Source organism: Neoarius graeffei, chromosome 1 (genome assembly GCF_027579695.1).
Source record: "Neoarius graeffei isolate fNeoGra1 chromosome 1, fNeoGra1.pri, whole genome shotgun sequence".
NCBI classification, from domain to species: Eukaryota; Metazoa; Chordata; class Actinopteri; order Siluriformes; family Ariidae; genus Neoarius; species Neoarius graeffei.
In genome coordinates, this window is record NC_083569.1 from 38,785,111 (window position 1) to 38,803,277 (window position 18,167).

The window sequence follows — 18,167 nt, forward strand, 5'->3', positions numbered from 1 at the left end:
ACTGAACCGCACTCATTTAAGTTGTGATTCGCGCTGTTTGTCCCGATAATAACCACAAATTCCCCGCCGACTTCGTTGATCAAGGGAGAGTAACTCATAACTGAGTAACTGAGAGAGTGGCTCAGGTGGATAAGGCGCCACACCATAAATTCGGGGACCCGGGTTCGATTCCCGATCCCTCCCAGTCTCTCTCTCTTCTGCTCATTTCCTGTCTCTACACTGTCCTATCCAATAAAGATGAAAAAAGCCCAAAAAATACCTTTAAAAAAAAGTCGAAAATCCGGCGTTAAAAAAAAACAAAAAAATTTCAGCCGCACAAACAGCACTCACCTGGCCGGTGGACCGGAAACAGAACATTTTTTAATAATGGCCTAGACTACTGAACATGATGGTCTAAAGCCTGGACTGTTCAGTCACTAAAGTCACAATTTCACACTACCATTCATGGCGCATTTCGTGGCGCCGATCTCCGTTTTGTAGCCCTCGGCCTCTCGCCTATATTACATAGCTAGGGTTACGGGGGGGGCGGCGCGTGGGTCCTAACCGCGAGAGTTTGACTCCCCACTCGCATCTGTATTGCAGCGTGCCTTGCCAGACGGCAGTAGGCACCATTTTTATAATGGTCTTTGGTACGACCCGACCGTGAATAGAACTCGCGATCTCCCGATCGAGAGGCGGACACGCCAACCACTAGGCCACTCGCCGGTACATGCTGTGTACACCCTTTACAGGGTCCTTGATTTAAAAACAGACCCTCTGATACAAGCACCTCACTCCTGGGAAATGGTGTTAGCCTTCTGAAGGCTTCGGAAGCCTGCAAGAAGCACAAGTTTGCATTTAATGCAGTAGCAGGCCGGTTGTATAAATCCGAGACGCTGCAGGCACGGAATTCACCGTATACCCCTGCCGGAGCCTTAATCATGACCCACTACAGCATGTACGCAATCCTGTCATGTAAAAGCACACGCAGTTCTCCTCTCCCTCTCTAAACCATTCACAATGAATCACTGTAACTAAACTCGACAAATCTCATTTTCATTGCAGATTGAAATGCATGCATCTCACAAACAGTGTAGGGAGGGGGGGATTGTTTCTTGCACTCTCTGCTGGAAGTGGAATCATTCAGCTCCTTGTCTGGCATCTTTAAAGTGCACTCAGATTAAGGCCCTTCACTTTAGGAAATTGGAAATAACATCATTGCATGGTTTTACCCATGTGTTTGAATTCAGGGCTTGAGGCCAGCTCTTAGGATGTGGAGAATTTTGTAAGAAAAAGAAAAAAAAAATGTTCAGAAACATGATCACTATCCTTTCATGTTCAAATGTATGTGCGGTTTTTTATTTTAAATAAATCTCAATCTAGATGTACAGTATATTCACTTCTATTACTGTAGGAAATATATCACGCAAAAGCAAAAATACAAAATTACGACCAAAGAAAAGACAACCCCTGACCTTTTTGCTAAACACACCACCCTCCTTCTTATACCCCTCAGTGCTTGATTAATGACATCATCATCACAGAGTTGTGCGCGCTGCTCCTTCCATAATGTGATATGGTGGAACAGCTGGTGTGCTGAGACTGAGGAAGGACTGTGTAGAGGCGCTCGCTGTCATAGAGAGAGATAGATGGGGACAAGGCGCAGCCATAAAGAAATACTGTGGGAGATATTAAACACGCGAGTGTGTGCGTGCGCTCACGCGCGTGTTTAAAGCTATGTGCTGAGCTAATAGAGAAAGGTTACTGTTCTCCGTTTCCTCCTCTGCCTTAACTTCGGTGATTCGTACTCCAGCAGGCTAAAACACTTCATGCTCCCCCTCAAACACACGCTCAGTCTAGCTTAAACGTCTGGCTGTTGCGTGCGCACAAGACAGCGAGAGGCTCTCGGTGGAGAAAGTGATGAATCAATCTAAGCTGTCACGCTTCTGCTGCACCACTTAAGAACAGTGTTCTGTCCATCTTCATCCTCCCACTCACATACCCACATTCTCTTTCTTTCTCTCACACACACACACACACACACCAGCAGACGCGATCTCAACAGCGCTCACGAACACATTCGTGTCCACAGATACTGTCTGTCATATTGAACATGCATAAAATGCAATTTCCCCTCCAAAATACATAACTTCAGCAGCTCTTCCCCAAATGGCAAACATGGTTAAACGTGCACTCTGCAACCGTCACGGAAGATGCACATCACATAAACCCATTCCCTTTCCCCCCTCTCTCTTGCACACACAGACACGAGGGAGGGACGTGCATCCGGCGTGCTGATCGGAGAAATCAATTGGGCTGGCTTTGCTCTGCCTGTTCACCAGTTCTCAGCTCTGATATTTAATATGAGGCTCAGAGATGGGCAGCCACGCACGGCAGATTGATTCAGCCGTACTGGACAGCCCTCCCATGAGAAGAGCGCTGAGAGGGGGGAAGAGCATGAACAAACAAAAAAACCAAAACAAAACTCATAATAACGAAAGAAAAAGTATTATATACATGTGTACAAGTATATCTCAGGAATCTAATTCAAGTCTCAACAAGGCCTTGACTTCCCTCTTCGAGCTGCAGAGTGGAGGAATATGTTCTTGGGATGAAAATGACCGGATGCTCTATATGTGCTGCAATGGGTAGATTACTGTACACATCACATCTGTAAGCTGTGTAACCATAACATGGTTGTAGATAGGGCTGGGCGATAAAATGATAACGATACGTATCGCGATAGACACATACTTGATATCAATAGAAAATGCGTTCGATAGAACGTTTCGATAGAATTTTTTTTTTTTTTTTTTTCAAGAAACAAGCGTTAGCCAGAGCCCTCTCTGGTTTAGGTCCGCTTTCAATCAACTGTTGTTGCGAAGCAAGCTTGGTTACATGAGCAAAGGCACTCATCCTCTGGTGCCTAGCAACGCATAGGGAGTGACACACTGATAGCCAATCATGTAACAGTATCGCGTTTGGTTGCGCCATCTCGTTGTCTCGTGGTCGTGTTTATTTTTTTTTTCCAGAAACAGCGTGGCCAAGAAAAGAAAGATGAGTGCCGGAACGAGCAAGGAAATTGTGGATAAAGTCAGTAAGGTCAGATGTTACAGATGTAAAGTCTGAAGTCTACCTCAGTTTTACTTTAATTTCTTCTATGTTTACAAAACACTACTTTTATTTTATTAAACCTTCAATGAAAATATACTTGAATAGTTTAAGAATAGTCTAAGTCTACCTCAGTTTCACTCAATTTCTTTTATGTTTATAAAGCACTGCATATTTTTATTTATGTTTTTAAATGTTATTCACCAGAGGGTGAACTTTTTTTGCACTAAACTTGCAGTAAAAAATTAAAAATATGACAGTCCTTCTCACATAGCAGGTTTTGCTATGTTTACATTTAACACTTTGCTCATGTTTTTATAACACTTGAGTTTTTTAAGCACTTTATTATTGATAATTGCTCAGTTTTTGTTGTGATCGTAACACTGAACATGCGTGTTGACATTCCTTGCTTACTGGCTGTCAGAGGAAGTTTAAGTTTAAAATAAATGTTTGAATTTAGTATTGTTCCCTCCTGGTCCTTATTTTAAATAGGTCATAAAATGTTTCAATAATTATCGATATCGACCAATATGAAACACTTATATCGTGATACAGATTTCAGCCATATCGCCCAGCCCTAGTTGTAGATTATGATTTTAAAGCAGGACTAGGACTTTACATTTTGAGCAACGCAAGTGGTACCGTAGACAGAGATTTGAAACGTTCACTGTTACAGCCAGGCCTTTCAATTACATAAATTGAGCTACACCCTGTATTTCTGAATTTGGGCTTTTTCCGTCATGATGCAGGGTAATTTGGGCTTTTCTGCATGCGCAAAGTGCTGTTTTCCCAGCGCTCCGTGTTTACACCTGCTGCTGCTTTTTTACCTACAAAGTTATAATAATAAAATAATAATAATAAGTTTAATTTATATAGCACCTTTCAAGAAACCCAAGGACGCTTTATAATAATAGACAAATAAATAAATAAAAAATAAAGGGAAAAATAATAATAAAAAAATAAATACATGAATAAATAATAAAAAGTAAAAAGTCCACCAAGTAGGGGTCAGGATGTAATTCCTGTGGTGTAGCAGCCACAGTCCCACCGAAAGGCGCATGAAAACGAGTCCCACATCTCCAGCACCGCCGCCGCCAGCCACATCGCCCGAACACCACGCCATGGATCCACAAAGCGAGCACAGAAGCTCCGCCACGCAGAGCGCTGGTATGTCCCAAACTGCCTGCACAGCCGCCGCGACGCCACCGAGCAACATCGCTCGGAACATCACGCCAAGCGTTAAAGCGCAGAGCGCTGGACAACCATGATGTTAAATGAGCAGCGAGCTCACTGCAGTCCACAGCTGGGAGCGCAGGCATCACCCACAGCGAACCAAGGCCTGGAGGGAACCGACGCCCAAAACTGGGTCCGGAGCTACACCACAACCGGCGGACAAAACACTCAAACATCAAACTACACAAACGCACAAAGAAAAAAAAATAAATAAAAATTGAAAAAGAAAGAAAATAAAAATAAAATACAAAAAGCTCTGGTGAGAAGCGGCAGCCAGAATGCGCACGACGTACTCTCAATCGGAAACAGAAACGGGAAGGAAAAAAAAAAAGTTATGAATAAATAAAGAAATCTATGAATGCTATTTTTTACCTTTATTGCAAAATGTCTGCAGCATTAATCCCTCTTGATGTACATGACACAAATAATTAGAATCCAGTTAGTTAGTATTTAAAAGACGTGTTGGGGCCTGAGGAGAGCCTGGAGGAAAGGAGCCTGTGAATGAAAAAAGCAAGTTATGCACTGCTGCCATTAAAGAGACGAACCTGTAGCAGACCTGCGACACAAAGTCACGTCACAAGAATCGGCAGCGCAATTCACAGCATGTAGTCGGGTAAAAGATCTTAGTTTAAATGAAAGGCCAGTGTCTGAGACTATCATCAACAAGAGGACCAAGCTCCAAGTCACCCACGCTTACACAACCGTGTGGATTTAAGATACAAGCTGTATCTCAAATACACACAGTTGTGCCCTGAATAGCTCCCTTTTATTCAGTCTTTTACCTGATTTAAATCGTATGACACTAGGTATTGGAGAGATATTGCAGTTGAGGTCAGATATAGGGCTGTTTTAAGGTTTTTAAATAATACAGGAATTATTAGGAGAATTTAGCACAATAGGGTAGTAAACATGCTGGCTCACACTTCAGTCCAGAAGGTGGCGGTAATGCACCTAAAAACCGTTTGCCAACCGCCATAAAAGAAGAAGAAAGAAGATTTACCTAATGTGGAAATCCTGCTCTGGTCATTGGTACGCGAGTCTCGCTCCTCCACGAAATCATATGTGCCGATCGCCGTTGGAGAATTCGTGCTCTGCGCGACGCTTACGGCAAGTTCGATGAACCCAGAACAACATGGGAACGGGGCGGATTTCGCGTCAATTACGAGAAATACATGCGAATTCCAGTGTTTTTAAAGAAGAAAGTCAAGACATTGGGTTTTATGCAGCCAAGTTTATTTAATCAACATTTCGTTTTTTTTTTTTTTTAAACTTTTGGTAGCATATTTTGGGCGCCATTTTAATTTGGGCACCTACGACGTTATCCGTCACAGGTTTCATCTAATTGGAAGGCCTGACAGCTATACGAGGGTTAGTCGAAAAGTTCTAAGACAAATTGAAAAAAAAAATCTTTATTTAGGCCATCCTTAAAAAAAATCCGTTTCCTGTCCACCGGGTGAGCAAAAAAAAAATTTTCAGTCGGGAGGGAGGGATTTTTTTTTATATATGGATGGATAAGAAATCGCAATGCTGTGTTTGCTTTTTCTTTCAGTACTTTATTACAAAAGCAGACACATTTAATAAAATATGACATTTTAATCAACTGAAACTTGTACAAAAACTTTAAGTTAGCATTTTAAATGCTGACTGCAACATTTGCAAAACTTTTACAAAGGTACTTAAAATGTCCGACACACGGACTTTTTGTAGTTCTAAATCGAGCGTTAGGCCGAGTTCGGATGAAATTACACTATTAAAATGATCACTGAATGATTTGTTTTTCTGAATCTTTACTATTTTGTTGTTCGCTAGAATACCATTTTGCGATTTCACACTTAAGCAAATGTTTGAAAACTCCGGATCTCCTTCCTTCATGATGGCTGCCATTTTTTTGTGCCGCACGGCGCATGCGCAGAGCTGATTCAGTTCTATATTCTGTGCAGAATGCAGGGCTTTCCACAAGCGCCGGCTGCCGGCCATACAGCCGACTACACAATTAAGTCCAGCCGGCTACTTTAATGACTATTATTTTTGTAGCCCACAGGCTCTAAATATAAATTTTCAATTTTAATAAAATGAAATGTTTATCTAACGGACTGACAGTAATGTCAAACTGAACTGCACTCATTTAAGTTGTGATTCGCGCTGTTTGTACCGATAATAACCACAAATTCCCCGTCGACTTCGTTGATCAAGGGAGAGTAACTCATCCGCGGCCCCGACATGCGGTGTGTGCGCGCGCACTCGGCGGAGGCAGTAGTGTGTCGGAGGGGACAGAAGCAGAGAGAACGCTTATTTAGTCTCCGGTAAACCAGTCTTCTCTCGTTCAATTACGTGCTGGCATCAAAAGACACCGCTGGTTGTAAATGAAACCAAACTGAGTGGTTGGAGTGTATTTACATACACAAATGGAGAAATGTTGGCTGAGTGTGTAATTGTGTCGCCCCACTGCAGACCGTTATCGTTGTTAATTCATAGCATGCTCAGCTGCGTGAATGTGTCATGCACCGAAAATTAGAGATTTACAAGCCAGGAACGCCTCATGATGCAATACGCAAGAAAAGAAAAGATTTACTGCCATTTTACTTTGTATTTGAGTAAAGTGAATAAATAAATGGTCTGTGGAAAATACATTTAATCCTGGGAACTGCGCGCACAGGAGTTTATTTTGTGTTTACTCCCCCCCCCGGCTGGCTACTTATTTGTCATGGCTGGCTAGTATGAGCCTTAGTGGAAAGCTCTGGGAATGCGGAAATGTCAAGTTCGATTTTAGATTTACGAACCCGAAAAAAAAAAAAAATCGAAAAACCGGCGTTAAAAAAAAAAAATTTCAACCGCACAAACGGCACTTACCCGGCCTGTGGACCGGAAACAGAACATTTTTTAATAATGGCCTTATGAAAATAAAGCTAATTCTCTACATATCCTCCATTTAAGTCTAAACACTTCTGCAAGCGGTGTTTCCATCGGAGAATTCCTTCTTTGCAGAATTCTGGGGGATGTCTTTCACACCTTTTGAAATTATAACATCCGTCTTAGAACTTTCTGACTTACCTTCGTATATGAGACTTAAGAATGGAAAAGATGGAGACAAGGAGAACCAAACATACACATCAAAAAAAAAAAAAATTTACAGATAAGCACACAGCTACAGGAGCTGTGCTCTGACCCCAATTACCCATGCAGAGGGGGTGGTGCTCTCAGCAACAAGCAGAGGGAAATTGTTTTGCGGGTGCACTTGTCGAGGAATATGGATGAGGACATGGAGATGAGGGAATTAAAGGGGCTGGCCTTTTCACACCATCCACGTTCTTCAAATTCATCTTCTGCTCTAGGCAGCCTTCTAGCCCACCTAGGCCCTCTCGCTGTCTCTCTAAGGGATGCGAAGCAGTGGCTAATGTGTGTCCGATCCAAACTCAATACTTCCAAACTCTCTTCAACTACTCCCTTACATCCACAACTCAGGGTTAAAAGGATGAAAAGGTACTGGATGCCATGTACTGCAAAACTCCCGAAACATCAGTAGCAGGCTGAAATCAACAAGATCAACTGTGAGCTACTGCTCACTTACATACACCCCCTGCTCATATCAGAGTGCAAGCACTCGAAGGAACAGGACACTTATTATGAATGTTGACTTCAATGAATAATTAACCCTGAAACAAGCAAGTAAAGAGGGTTGTTCACACGGCAACTTTTACTCCGGTGTAGCGCCGGGGCTGCCCCGGTAGAGCGTTCACACGGTACAAAGTTATCCCGGTGTCGCCCCTGAAAGCTGCTTAAACCGGTGCAAATCTAACCCTGCTCAGGAGGCGGTTTAAGAAATTTACTCCGGAGTAAATGCTAGTTTGCGGGGCAGCACCGATATAAAATGGGACGTCTGAACGCTAGGGGTAGACTCGCTACGCGTCAGGAGAGTTGATTACATACGGGCATGGCATAATTTGCATCCTGGTATTTTGCGCTTCCAAAATGGCGAATATCAACAACAACAGAACTGCGTGTCTTCCAGTGTTGCCAGATTGGGCGGTTTTAAGTGCATTTTGGCGGATTTGAACATATTTTGGGCTGGAAAACGTCAGCAGTATCTGGCAACACTGGTGTCTTCATCCACGTTGTTTTCCCGGCGCTTGGTGATGCCATGACAACCGGGAAAAAGGAAGTACATTTTCATGCATGCGCATATTTCATTTCCGCATTATTACTATCGTATAGCACGGTCGCAAAAACTGCCGTGTGAACGCAAGTGGGGCTGCACCGGTGCTAACACGCTTCTCTCTAGTAAGCAGGTTTGTGACGTGTGAACGCTCCACAAAATTTACACCGGTGTAAGATAGATCGCAACAAAATACATCGGTGCAAATATGTGCCGTGTGAACACCCCTAAGAGCAGTGTTCTCCCCGGGGATTTCAAATCGCATCCGGGTAAACGGTCACTTTGAAATAGCATCAAAATCCACCCTCTATGTTTCATAAACACATTCAGCTGGTAAACAGGAAGTTGATGTGCGACAGACCTGAAAACGGTATACACGGTATAGAACCCCAAGCTGAAGCTCGGTACCAAATATCAAGCAGTTGTGATTTGTAGTTGCTGAGAAGAGTGTTACGAAAGTTTTCTAAATCCACGCTATATGTTTTGTAAATACATTTCAGTCGGTAAACAGGAAGTCAATGTGCGACAGACCTGAAAACAGTATAGAACCCCAAGCTGAAGTTTGGTACCAAGTGGCTATGATTTGTGGCTGTGTGAGAAAAAGGATGTTTCGCACGGACGGCGGTAAACCAGTATACCGCCCCTCCTTACAACTTGTGTTGAAAGCTGCAGAATTTTTTTAAAAATTGCTGCATTTTTCCCCCCAAACGTTCCCAAATTGATCTCTCATTTGTCCCTCCCTTTTCTAGACAAGCTCACGTTTCGTCTCATCCTCCACCACTATTTCTCACACACACACACTTCATGTCCCACTACAACTAATAACTGCTCTTGTACAAGCACTGGAAAACTGTTGCATTAGCATTCCCTGGGTATCTTGGTAATAGGGACGAGGCTCGGCTGCCCGGGATCAATAGTACGAGCTCCTCCCTGTGATCGAGGCTGCTCTAGAGAAATGAGAGCATAAAATGCATCATTTATGACCCATCAGCTCCTACACAAACTCATCTCACCCCAGCTACGGGTAGGCCTCAAAGGGGTAAGACTGTCCATGCATGTGTATTTATATTTAAGGCCACACTCACTTCTCGATCTCGCTGTTTTTGCAAGTCCTGGGCATGGTGGACATCGATGCGGAGCTGGCCTCCTGCTTACTGCTCTCACCGTTGCTGGTAGACGGCATTTCTACACACACACACACACACACACATGCACAATCATGTTATCCTGAGGAAAAAAAAAAACTTGGGTGTGCGCACAAACTACTCACTGTGATATTTACTCATAGGGAGATGAGGCCCTGGCTTTAAATGCACCATTTGCCACAATTTATGTCAAAAGGGGTGTTCACATGGCAACTTTTACTCTGGTGTAGAGCGTTCACACGGTACAAAGTTATCCCGGTGTCGCCCCTGAAAGCTGCTTAAACCAGTGCAAATCTAACCCTGCTTGGGAGGGGGTTTAAGAAATTTACTCCGGAGTAAATGCTAGTTTGCGGGGCAGCACCGATATAAAATGGGCCGCCTGAATGCTACAGGGGTAGACTCACTACGCGTGAGGAGAGTTGACTACATATGGGCATTGCATAATTTGCATCCTGGTATTTTGCGCTTCCAAAATGGCGAATATCAACAACAGAACTGCGTGTCTTCCAGTGTTGCCAGATTGGGCGGTTTTAAGTGCATTTTGGCGGATTTGAACATATTTTGGGCTGGAAAACGTCAGCAGTATCTGGCAACACTGGTGTCTTCATCCACGTTGTTTTCCCGGCGCTTGGTGATGCCATGACAACCGGGAAAAGGAAGTACATTTTCACGCATGCGCATATTTCATTTCCGCATTATTACTATCACTATTTTACTAGTCGCAAAAACTGCCGTATGAACGCAAGTGGGGCTGCACCGGTGCTAACATGCTTGTGACATGTGAACGCTCCACAAAATTTACACCGGTGTAAGATATATCGCGACAAAATACATCGGTGCAGCATCGATGCAAATATGTGCCGTGTGAACACCCCTAAAGATACAGGTCATGAAAGAAAAACACAGGCGATGCTCACCATCGCTAGCCCACTTGGAGAACTCCGGCGTTATCCTGTTGGACGGCATGCCTCCACTGTTAATGAAATGAAGATGTTGACAACTTGCAAATCGCTGAACTTAGCACAGGAAGTGCGCTTACAAGATGATCGAAAGACAGACAGCACATACTTTAAGACGGCTCCACGGAGTGCCTCGCGTTCTTTGGTCTCTCCTTGGTCTTCGCCGGAACAGGGAATGATATCTGCTTCAGTGTACCTGCAAATGCTAAGTTAAAGAAAAAAAAAAAAAAAGAAAAAAAAACAGCTTACACCCGTTTAATCGCTACGCACCCTGTGAAAGCCCGACAGCGGAGTGCGTTTACGGAAGGATACTGTGCTTTGCCGTACTCCAGTGTGTCGTCTCCGTCCACATCCAGGTCCGCATCGCTGTCATGGCTCTCTTTTGTACTGCACATGGCAAAGCCTGTTCCTGTTATGAGACACAGACATGTTTCGTTTCTATTAACAGCCATCATTTGGCAGTAATTAAGATCAAATCAGGCCAAAAATATCTGCTTAAACGTGCTGCTGTTACAGGCAGCTCGCAGACAGACTTCAGTAACTGGCAGAAGGTTATTTGTCTGGGAATTCACTTGCATCATGTTCTTGGATGGCTGTGCCCTAATCAGGATTTGAACATGAAATCTCTGGAAGTTGGAGTACAACGTTAGTTTCGCCTCCACACAATCTGCTTCGGATTTTCTCTTCTTTGAGCCGTTGCTGTTTGATGCCATTTCGCAGATGTGTTACAAATACTAACGTTCACATTTATAATGCTGTTTAGCTGTTTTTAAGCTAGAAAACATAATAGCAAAACTCTGTATGAGCAAATGTGTTCGTGCTCGTCTTGTTTTTGGGCTTATGAAGTTAAATCAGCCAATATCCATACTATATGATACATTATTATACATACAGGACACTTTTTTTTGATGGAATAAAAACATTTTTTTCACGGTCCGGTTTCCATCAAATCCTGCGCTCTGATTGGCTGGCGAGCGGGGCCGTATCCTACGGACCCCAGTTATGGACCTCTGGCGACTCCCTCGTTCACAACAACAAACGTAGTAGCAATTTTTGTCAACATTTATCTTTTTTTCTAAGATTTATTTAAAAGATTATCAAAAATCTTATAAATTTTTACCAGCATTTCATCATTAATTTTACAGAATGGACAGCGATAACGACAGTGTTCACAGCGAAAGCGAGTTTTACTACCCTGAGGAAGAAGAAATAAAAGAAAACATTTCAGGAGAAAGCTAAAAACCTGTAACTTGCTAACGCTGAGCAAAAACATGTCTGAATCCTGAATGACTCCTATTTGTATAAATAGGGGACTACATAGGCGGCAAAATGTAGTTGTTTTCCTGCCATGGAAGTGGACTTGTATACCGAGGAGGAAGCCATTTGCATTACAGCCGTGAATGAGGATTCAAAATGGCGGCTTGGCTCGGTTTTCCCTTTCGGGCGCTCTCGTTTTCTGTTAGAATTTGGTAAAGAAAAAATATATATATTATTTACCAGCTTAAGGTCGGGCCGTATGGTGAAATACCGTGACCTCGGCATTGAATACTGACCTCGGCCCAGAGGGCCTCGCTCAGTACTTTCAAGACCTCGGTCACGGTATTTCACCATACGGACCTCCCAGCTGGTAAATAACATATATGCATTCTATTCCCTTCTAGTGGGTTTATTGATGGCATGCAATATTGTTATCATATCACTTATCCTCCATGTATTACGCCGCTCTGCCCAATGGAGAATGAGCGTGCAATATTGTTATAATACTGCATGTTGTCCAGACAATACAATGTCACATGTCGGAGCTGATGCAAAGATCCAGTGACAAAACTTTTCTCTTGTGCATGCACACAATCATTTCTTTGTCAGCCAGGAAAGAGAGAAAACGGGGTTAAATCAGTGCTTGGATTAAGCGCTAAATAAGTAAACTGAAATCTGAAACTAAAAGACATGCTGAACATCCAAAAGGCTACCAAAACTTCATAATATATTCTTAACGCACATTTACAAGAGAAAAACACACCAACGGACATTGAAAAACTGGAAAAGAGAGCAATAGCGGAAATATTGTCAAAGTTCTACTTGGAGGTGAGGAAAAGTGACCGAGACTTTTACAAGAGGACTTCACTCAGCAAAGCCCTTTTGTTTTGAACAACTGCAATGTAACAATTAACTCCGACCAAAAGTAACTGAACTTGAACTGTCAACCTGGATATAGCTTGTATATAAGTTGGGGTGTTGTTCAGGATTTTTGGACTTGAACCATTTTTATTGTTAGAAGGTTGACTTTGTACATTGGCTTGACAGAACACTGAATTACATTCGATCAGAATCAGCATTCAATATTGGTAAGTTACCCCCCTGTTCTTAACTTTATGTAAAGTCTATAATTGTTCCACTGAATGTATATGTATGATAATATTGGCTGGATTTTTTTCGTGGTATATCAGATATATTCCATTCAGCTACTCGTCTTTGACTTGTTCCATATCATGCTGGCTGAATGGAATACATCTGATAGACCACTCAAAGGCAGCCAAAATTATTTAAATTATTATACATACAGGACATTTTTTCGATGGAATAAAAACATGTACTATTCGCGGGTTTCATTCATTTGGTTTGATAGCATGCAATATTGTTAGCACATCGCTTATCCTACGTGTATTACGTCACTCTACCCAATGGAGAATGAGTGTTGAATATGGTTTACGACACTGCATGGTTGTCAAGACATGACATCACACGTCAGTGCTGATGCGAATATCCAATGAGAAAAGTTTTCGGCTGCGCATGCACAGAACCATTGCTCTGTTTGCTGGGAAAGAGAAAGATGCGTTGAACACCCGAAAAGCTACCGAAACTTCATTAGATATTCTTCACACACATTTAGAAGAGAAAAACACATCAATGGACATCGAAAAATTGGGAGAGCGCGTATGTAGTAGTATAATAATGATAATCATCATCATCATCATCATCTTCGACTCGTTCAATATCATGCTAGCTGAATGGAATATATCTGATATACCACTCAATGCCAGCCAATATTATTTAAACATTAAGCTCCTTAAATAGTATTTGGCCCTCCATATCAGTTCCTGTAATCTTTTTAAAGTCTTTAAAAATTCTAAAAAATCAGCTTCAACTCACTGCATTATAATAACATATAAACGTCAAAGTCTTGCCATATAGCGTCTACCCTACAATGAATCTGTGTCCACTTTCAGTCCAGTCCCAGTCTAGAGGCCAGAGCAACATCAATTAAAGCCCCGGCAGCTCACTGATTGAAGGCGACAGGGCTGCGGCTCCACTCTCCAGTGTCCCAGATGGAGTGAGGTACCCGTCACACAGAGAAGCCTGGCGCAGTGGAGCGCAGCACCTGACTGGCACCTCTATAAACCTGGTGACGAGCGTGCACACAAACTCCAGCTGGCGCCTTCAGCTCCAGTTAGGAGAGGGAAGCTCCCAGGACATCCTGACAGGTTCAAAAGGTGCTGGGCTCTGTGTGTGTTGAGCGTGTGAGTGAAAAGAGGGGACTGCTGCCTCCTCTCATCTCATTGAGTGATGCTGGAGTGATCTCCATTCTGTGGTGCTAGAGAATGAAAGTAAGGAGCGGCAGGAGTAGGGCACACACCCCTCCCTCTGGAGTTCTCTAAAGGGAGCGCAATGGGCCAGAGAGGGGATAAAATGCACTGCAAATGCTCCCTAATTTTTTTTTTTCTTTTAACACCACGGTGACGGTTTTTAGTGATCAAATAAAAGGAAGCTTTTAAGTTTTATATGGTCCCTATGGCTGTGCTGGCATATGTGAGCATTGCCCTAGTTGTATAAATCTCCCAATTCCAAAGCCACTGCTTGCAGGAGACCAACAAATTATAAGAAACCTTTTCTACACCGCATTGTATACCTCCACCCTCCCACCCACGATCCCGCAATAACCTGCGAATGATGCTGAACCGTTAATTCACTGTGAAGATGTAGGAACAAACATAAGCAGAAAGGGAAAAACAGCCAAATAAAGAGATTGTCCTGACCACTAATGGGAGTGAGACCTGGGGAAGATGAGGCAGCCCATAAGGTGGAGGAGGAGGGGAAAAAAAAAAATCACTGTTAATCCAATCTATTGATTAATCCGTGGTTGTTGCTAATGCCTCGGTCACAACCACCCGTACGTGCTCCTACGGCCGGTCTACATGCAAAAAACGCAAGAAACGCACGGAGGGCGCGCGTGTGACATGCTGATTTTCGAGCCGCAGACCGGCTGCAGAGGTTCTTTGTCATGTCAAACAAACTCTACGGGCGCTTACGGTTTTTTCAGGTTGCAAGACAAACTTACGGCCAACGTGCGTCTTTCTCCACGAACAAAAAAAACGCAGCGATTTGGGAAATGCCAAAAAAAATCGTACGTCCGGTTGTGACCTAGGCTTAATATATGGCTTGAGCCACGGCAAAAAGCAGTACTGATCCAGTGGGCACTATGCAGCTAGAGCTTGAGTGCAATCGTCTTTAGTACTTTTGCTTCACTACAAGCAGGAATGCAAAACGGTTGCACACAAACGCCTTAATCTTAAAGCCCCTTTGTGAACTTCAGCCTGTACACAACCCGATGATGAGGACACGAGACAGCGTTGAAGCAAACATCGAACGGGCGTGTTTGTGAACACATCATGATTTTCAAGACAACACTAATAGCGACGCGCCAGCCAATAGTCAATACAGATCCAATACTTGCACTTTCGCCATAGCCAGCTTCTGCTGCAAGGGTCTGATGGAAGTTGAGCTGACATGCACAATCTGTTCATACGTACATAAAAAAAAAATTCCCCGAGGCCGTTATTAAAAAATGTTCTGTTTCCGGTCCACCGGCCGGGTGAGTGCCGTTTGTGCGGTTGAAATTTTTTAACGCCGGTTTTTCGACATTTTTTTTTCGGGTTCGTAAATCTAAAATCGAACTTGACATTTCCGCATTCCCAGGGCTTTCCACTAAGGCTCATACTAGCCAGCCATGACAAATAAGTAGCCAGCCGGGGGGGGGGTTAAACACAAAATAAACTCCTGTGCGTGCAGTTCCCAGGATTAAATGTATTTTCCACAGACCATTTATTTATTTATTCACTTTACTCAAATACAAAGTAAAATGGCAGTAAATCTTCTCTCTTTTCTTGCGTATTGCATCATGAGGCGTTCCTGGCTTGTAAATCTCTTATTTTCGGTGCATGACACATTCACGCAGCTGAGCATGCTATGAATTAACAATGACAACGGTCTGCAGTGGGGCTACACAATTACACACTCAGCCAACATTTCTCCATTTGTGTATGAAAATACACTCCAACCACTCAGTTTGGCTTCATTTACAACCAACGGTGTCTTTTGATGCCAGCACGTAATTGAACGAGAGAAGACTGGTTTACCGGAGACAAAATAAGCGTCATCTCTGCTTCTGTTCCCTCCGACACACTACTGCCTCCGCCGAGTGCGCGCGCACTCTGAACTGAATCAGCTCTGCGCATGCGCCCTGCGGCACAAAAAAATGGCAGCCACCATGAAGGAAGGAGATCCGGAGTTTTCATCATTTGCTTAGTGTGAAATCGCAAAATGGTATTCTAGTGAACAACAAAATAATAAAGATTCAGAAAAACAAATCATTCAGTGATCATTTTAATAGTGTAATTTCATCCGAACTCGGCCTAACGCTCGATTTAGAACTACAAAAAGTCCGTGTGTCGGACATTTTAAGTACCTTTGTAAAAGTTTTGCAAATGTTGCAGTCAGCATTTAAAATGCTAACAAAGTTTTTGTACAAGTTTCAGTTTATTAAACTGTCATTTTATTAAATGTGTCTGCTTTTGTAATAAAGTACTGAAAGAAAAAGCAAACAGCATTGCGATTTCTTATCCATCCATATATAATAAAAAAAAAAGTTAAAAAAAAAAAATCCCTCCCTCCCGACTGAAATTTTTTTTTGCTCACCCGGTGGACAGGAAACGGATTTTTTTTTTTAAGGATGGCCCGATGTATTTTTTTTTTTAAACAAAAATTGGTACAAAACACACCCGTGTTCCCGTATAAAAGCACTAAACACGAACGCTATTTCCACATTAAGGACAAGGTTGTTTAGCACAACATGCTCAAAAGACATAAAATACCTCCAAGGGAATAAGGAGAACATTACTAAACAAAGCGGTGGAACATTTTTGCGCTTGAGAAACTTGTCTCTCGTCCAACGTTTCTGCCTCAACCATCCCGGGTTTCAAATTTCCACCATTTCCGTTCAGGTGCACACATACAAACTGTAAATCTGCCTAAAGAGCATGCCAAGGCAAACACCACTTCACTTCTACAAGCGTGTGTGAGCAGTGCAGGCCTCTGTACCTGAGAGGTGTTGGAAGAGTCGCTGGCTTGCTGCTAACTGGACCTGGCAGGCAATCTAATCTGTGCTGAAAAGGTCAGTGGCGCTCTAACTGCCTTTCAGCCGCATTATGCACGCTGCCGCACCGCGTCTCTGCCTGCAACCCCCCACCTCCCCACCCGTACCCCTCTAGGGATAGTGTCCTCCTCCCACCCTGTCAACACACACCCAATCAATAAAACATCTCAGGCACACATAACGTAGCTTTACTGGTTAACGCGGTCTACTACTAGCTCAGAGGTACGTCAAGGAAGCTCTGGAGTGCCACAAAAACCGAGCAGACGCAAGACAAAGCTCAAATGTCAGTCGTGAATAGCACCTGTAAAATACATAATACATGCTCTTTCTCTGTTGTAGCCCTACCCGAATGAATATTACATGCTGATCTACATATGCCATGGCGGACACCCCGTGCTAATCTACATATACCGCCGAAGGAGACGACTAAAAGAAACTGCAAAATAAATAAAATAGCCAGGCCTTTCAGACAACAGTCAACCCCTCTCTGTTTGGAGCGGAGGTCAAAGTTCACCTAATCAGAATGGCATTTAACATGTCCCAATAGAAAAAGGGAAGGGAGAGTACAAAGCCCATCTTTAAAGAAATCATTTACAAAGGCTTAAATCGTCCCATGTGCTTTGCACTAAATCTCTATCTCTCTTGCCACATCTATCCCTCCGTCCTCTGTGGCTGTCGTCTCTATCTGTTCATCAGCCTTACAGCTCTCCTAAGCCTGGGACACAGGAGGCCTGGAGCTCCAGCGCCCAAAACTGATCCGCTTCGATTTCTCTCCTCTTTTACCCTTTTGTTCAGTTGAAAGTGCTTCCCCTTGGCTTTCTTCCTGCACCTTCTGAGAGATAGAGACGTCGGAGCTGGAGGTTCAGAGCTGAGAGGCCTCTTATCCCATTGATGGCTCTCTTCACACCCCTCTATCTACTCCCCATTTTCCTCTCCGGAGGGCTGGAGGGATTCCGCCACTTGGGTTTGCTGGCCGCCTGAGGACTTTAGCTGAGCGCGTTCAAGGTAAATACAGGGGACTTTCAAGTGTTCTGGGGGCCAGTGAGCTCTCTCTCTCTCTCTGCATGGCTCTGGCTCTCCATCGCCGTCATTTCAAAGGCTGAAAATTTCCCCGAGCTGGTCACATTCCCAATTGATTCGGCCACACTGGCTGTCTA

General features: G+C 43.4%; 1 protein-coding gene across 7 annotated transcripts in view; it reads right to left on the minus strand.

The window, feature by feature from the left end:
• The window catches only part of rnf220a (ring finger protein 220a), a 221,581-nt gene that overhangs the window by 11,101 nt on the left and 192,313 nt on the right, over positions 1-18,167 (minus strand). For 4 of the 7 annotated variants that reach the window (XM_060931480.1, XM_060931462.1, XM_060931453.1 and 1 more), the window contains 4 exons: positions 10,893-10,989; positions 10,690-10,779; positions 10,539-10,594; positions 9,562-9,661 (listed from right to left, as the gene is read on the minus strand). In XM_060931480.1, coding sequence (XP_060787463.1) covers positions 9,562-9,661; positions 10,539-10,594; positions 10,690-10,779; positions 10,893-10,989 — 343 coding nt within the window. The remainder of the gene's footprint in view (positions 1-9,561; positions 9,662-10,538; positions 10,595-10,689; positions 10,780-10,892; positions 10,990-18,167) is intronic. The other 3 variants (XM_060931490.1, XM_060931469.1, XM_060931443.1) reach the window with 1 other exon arrangement.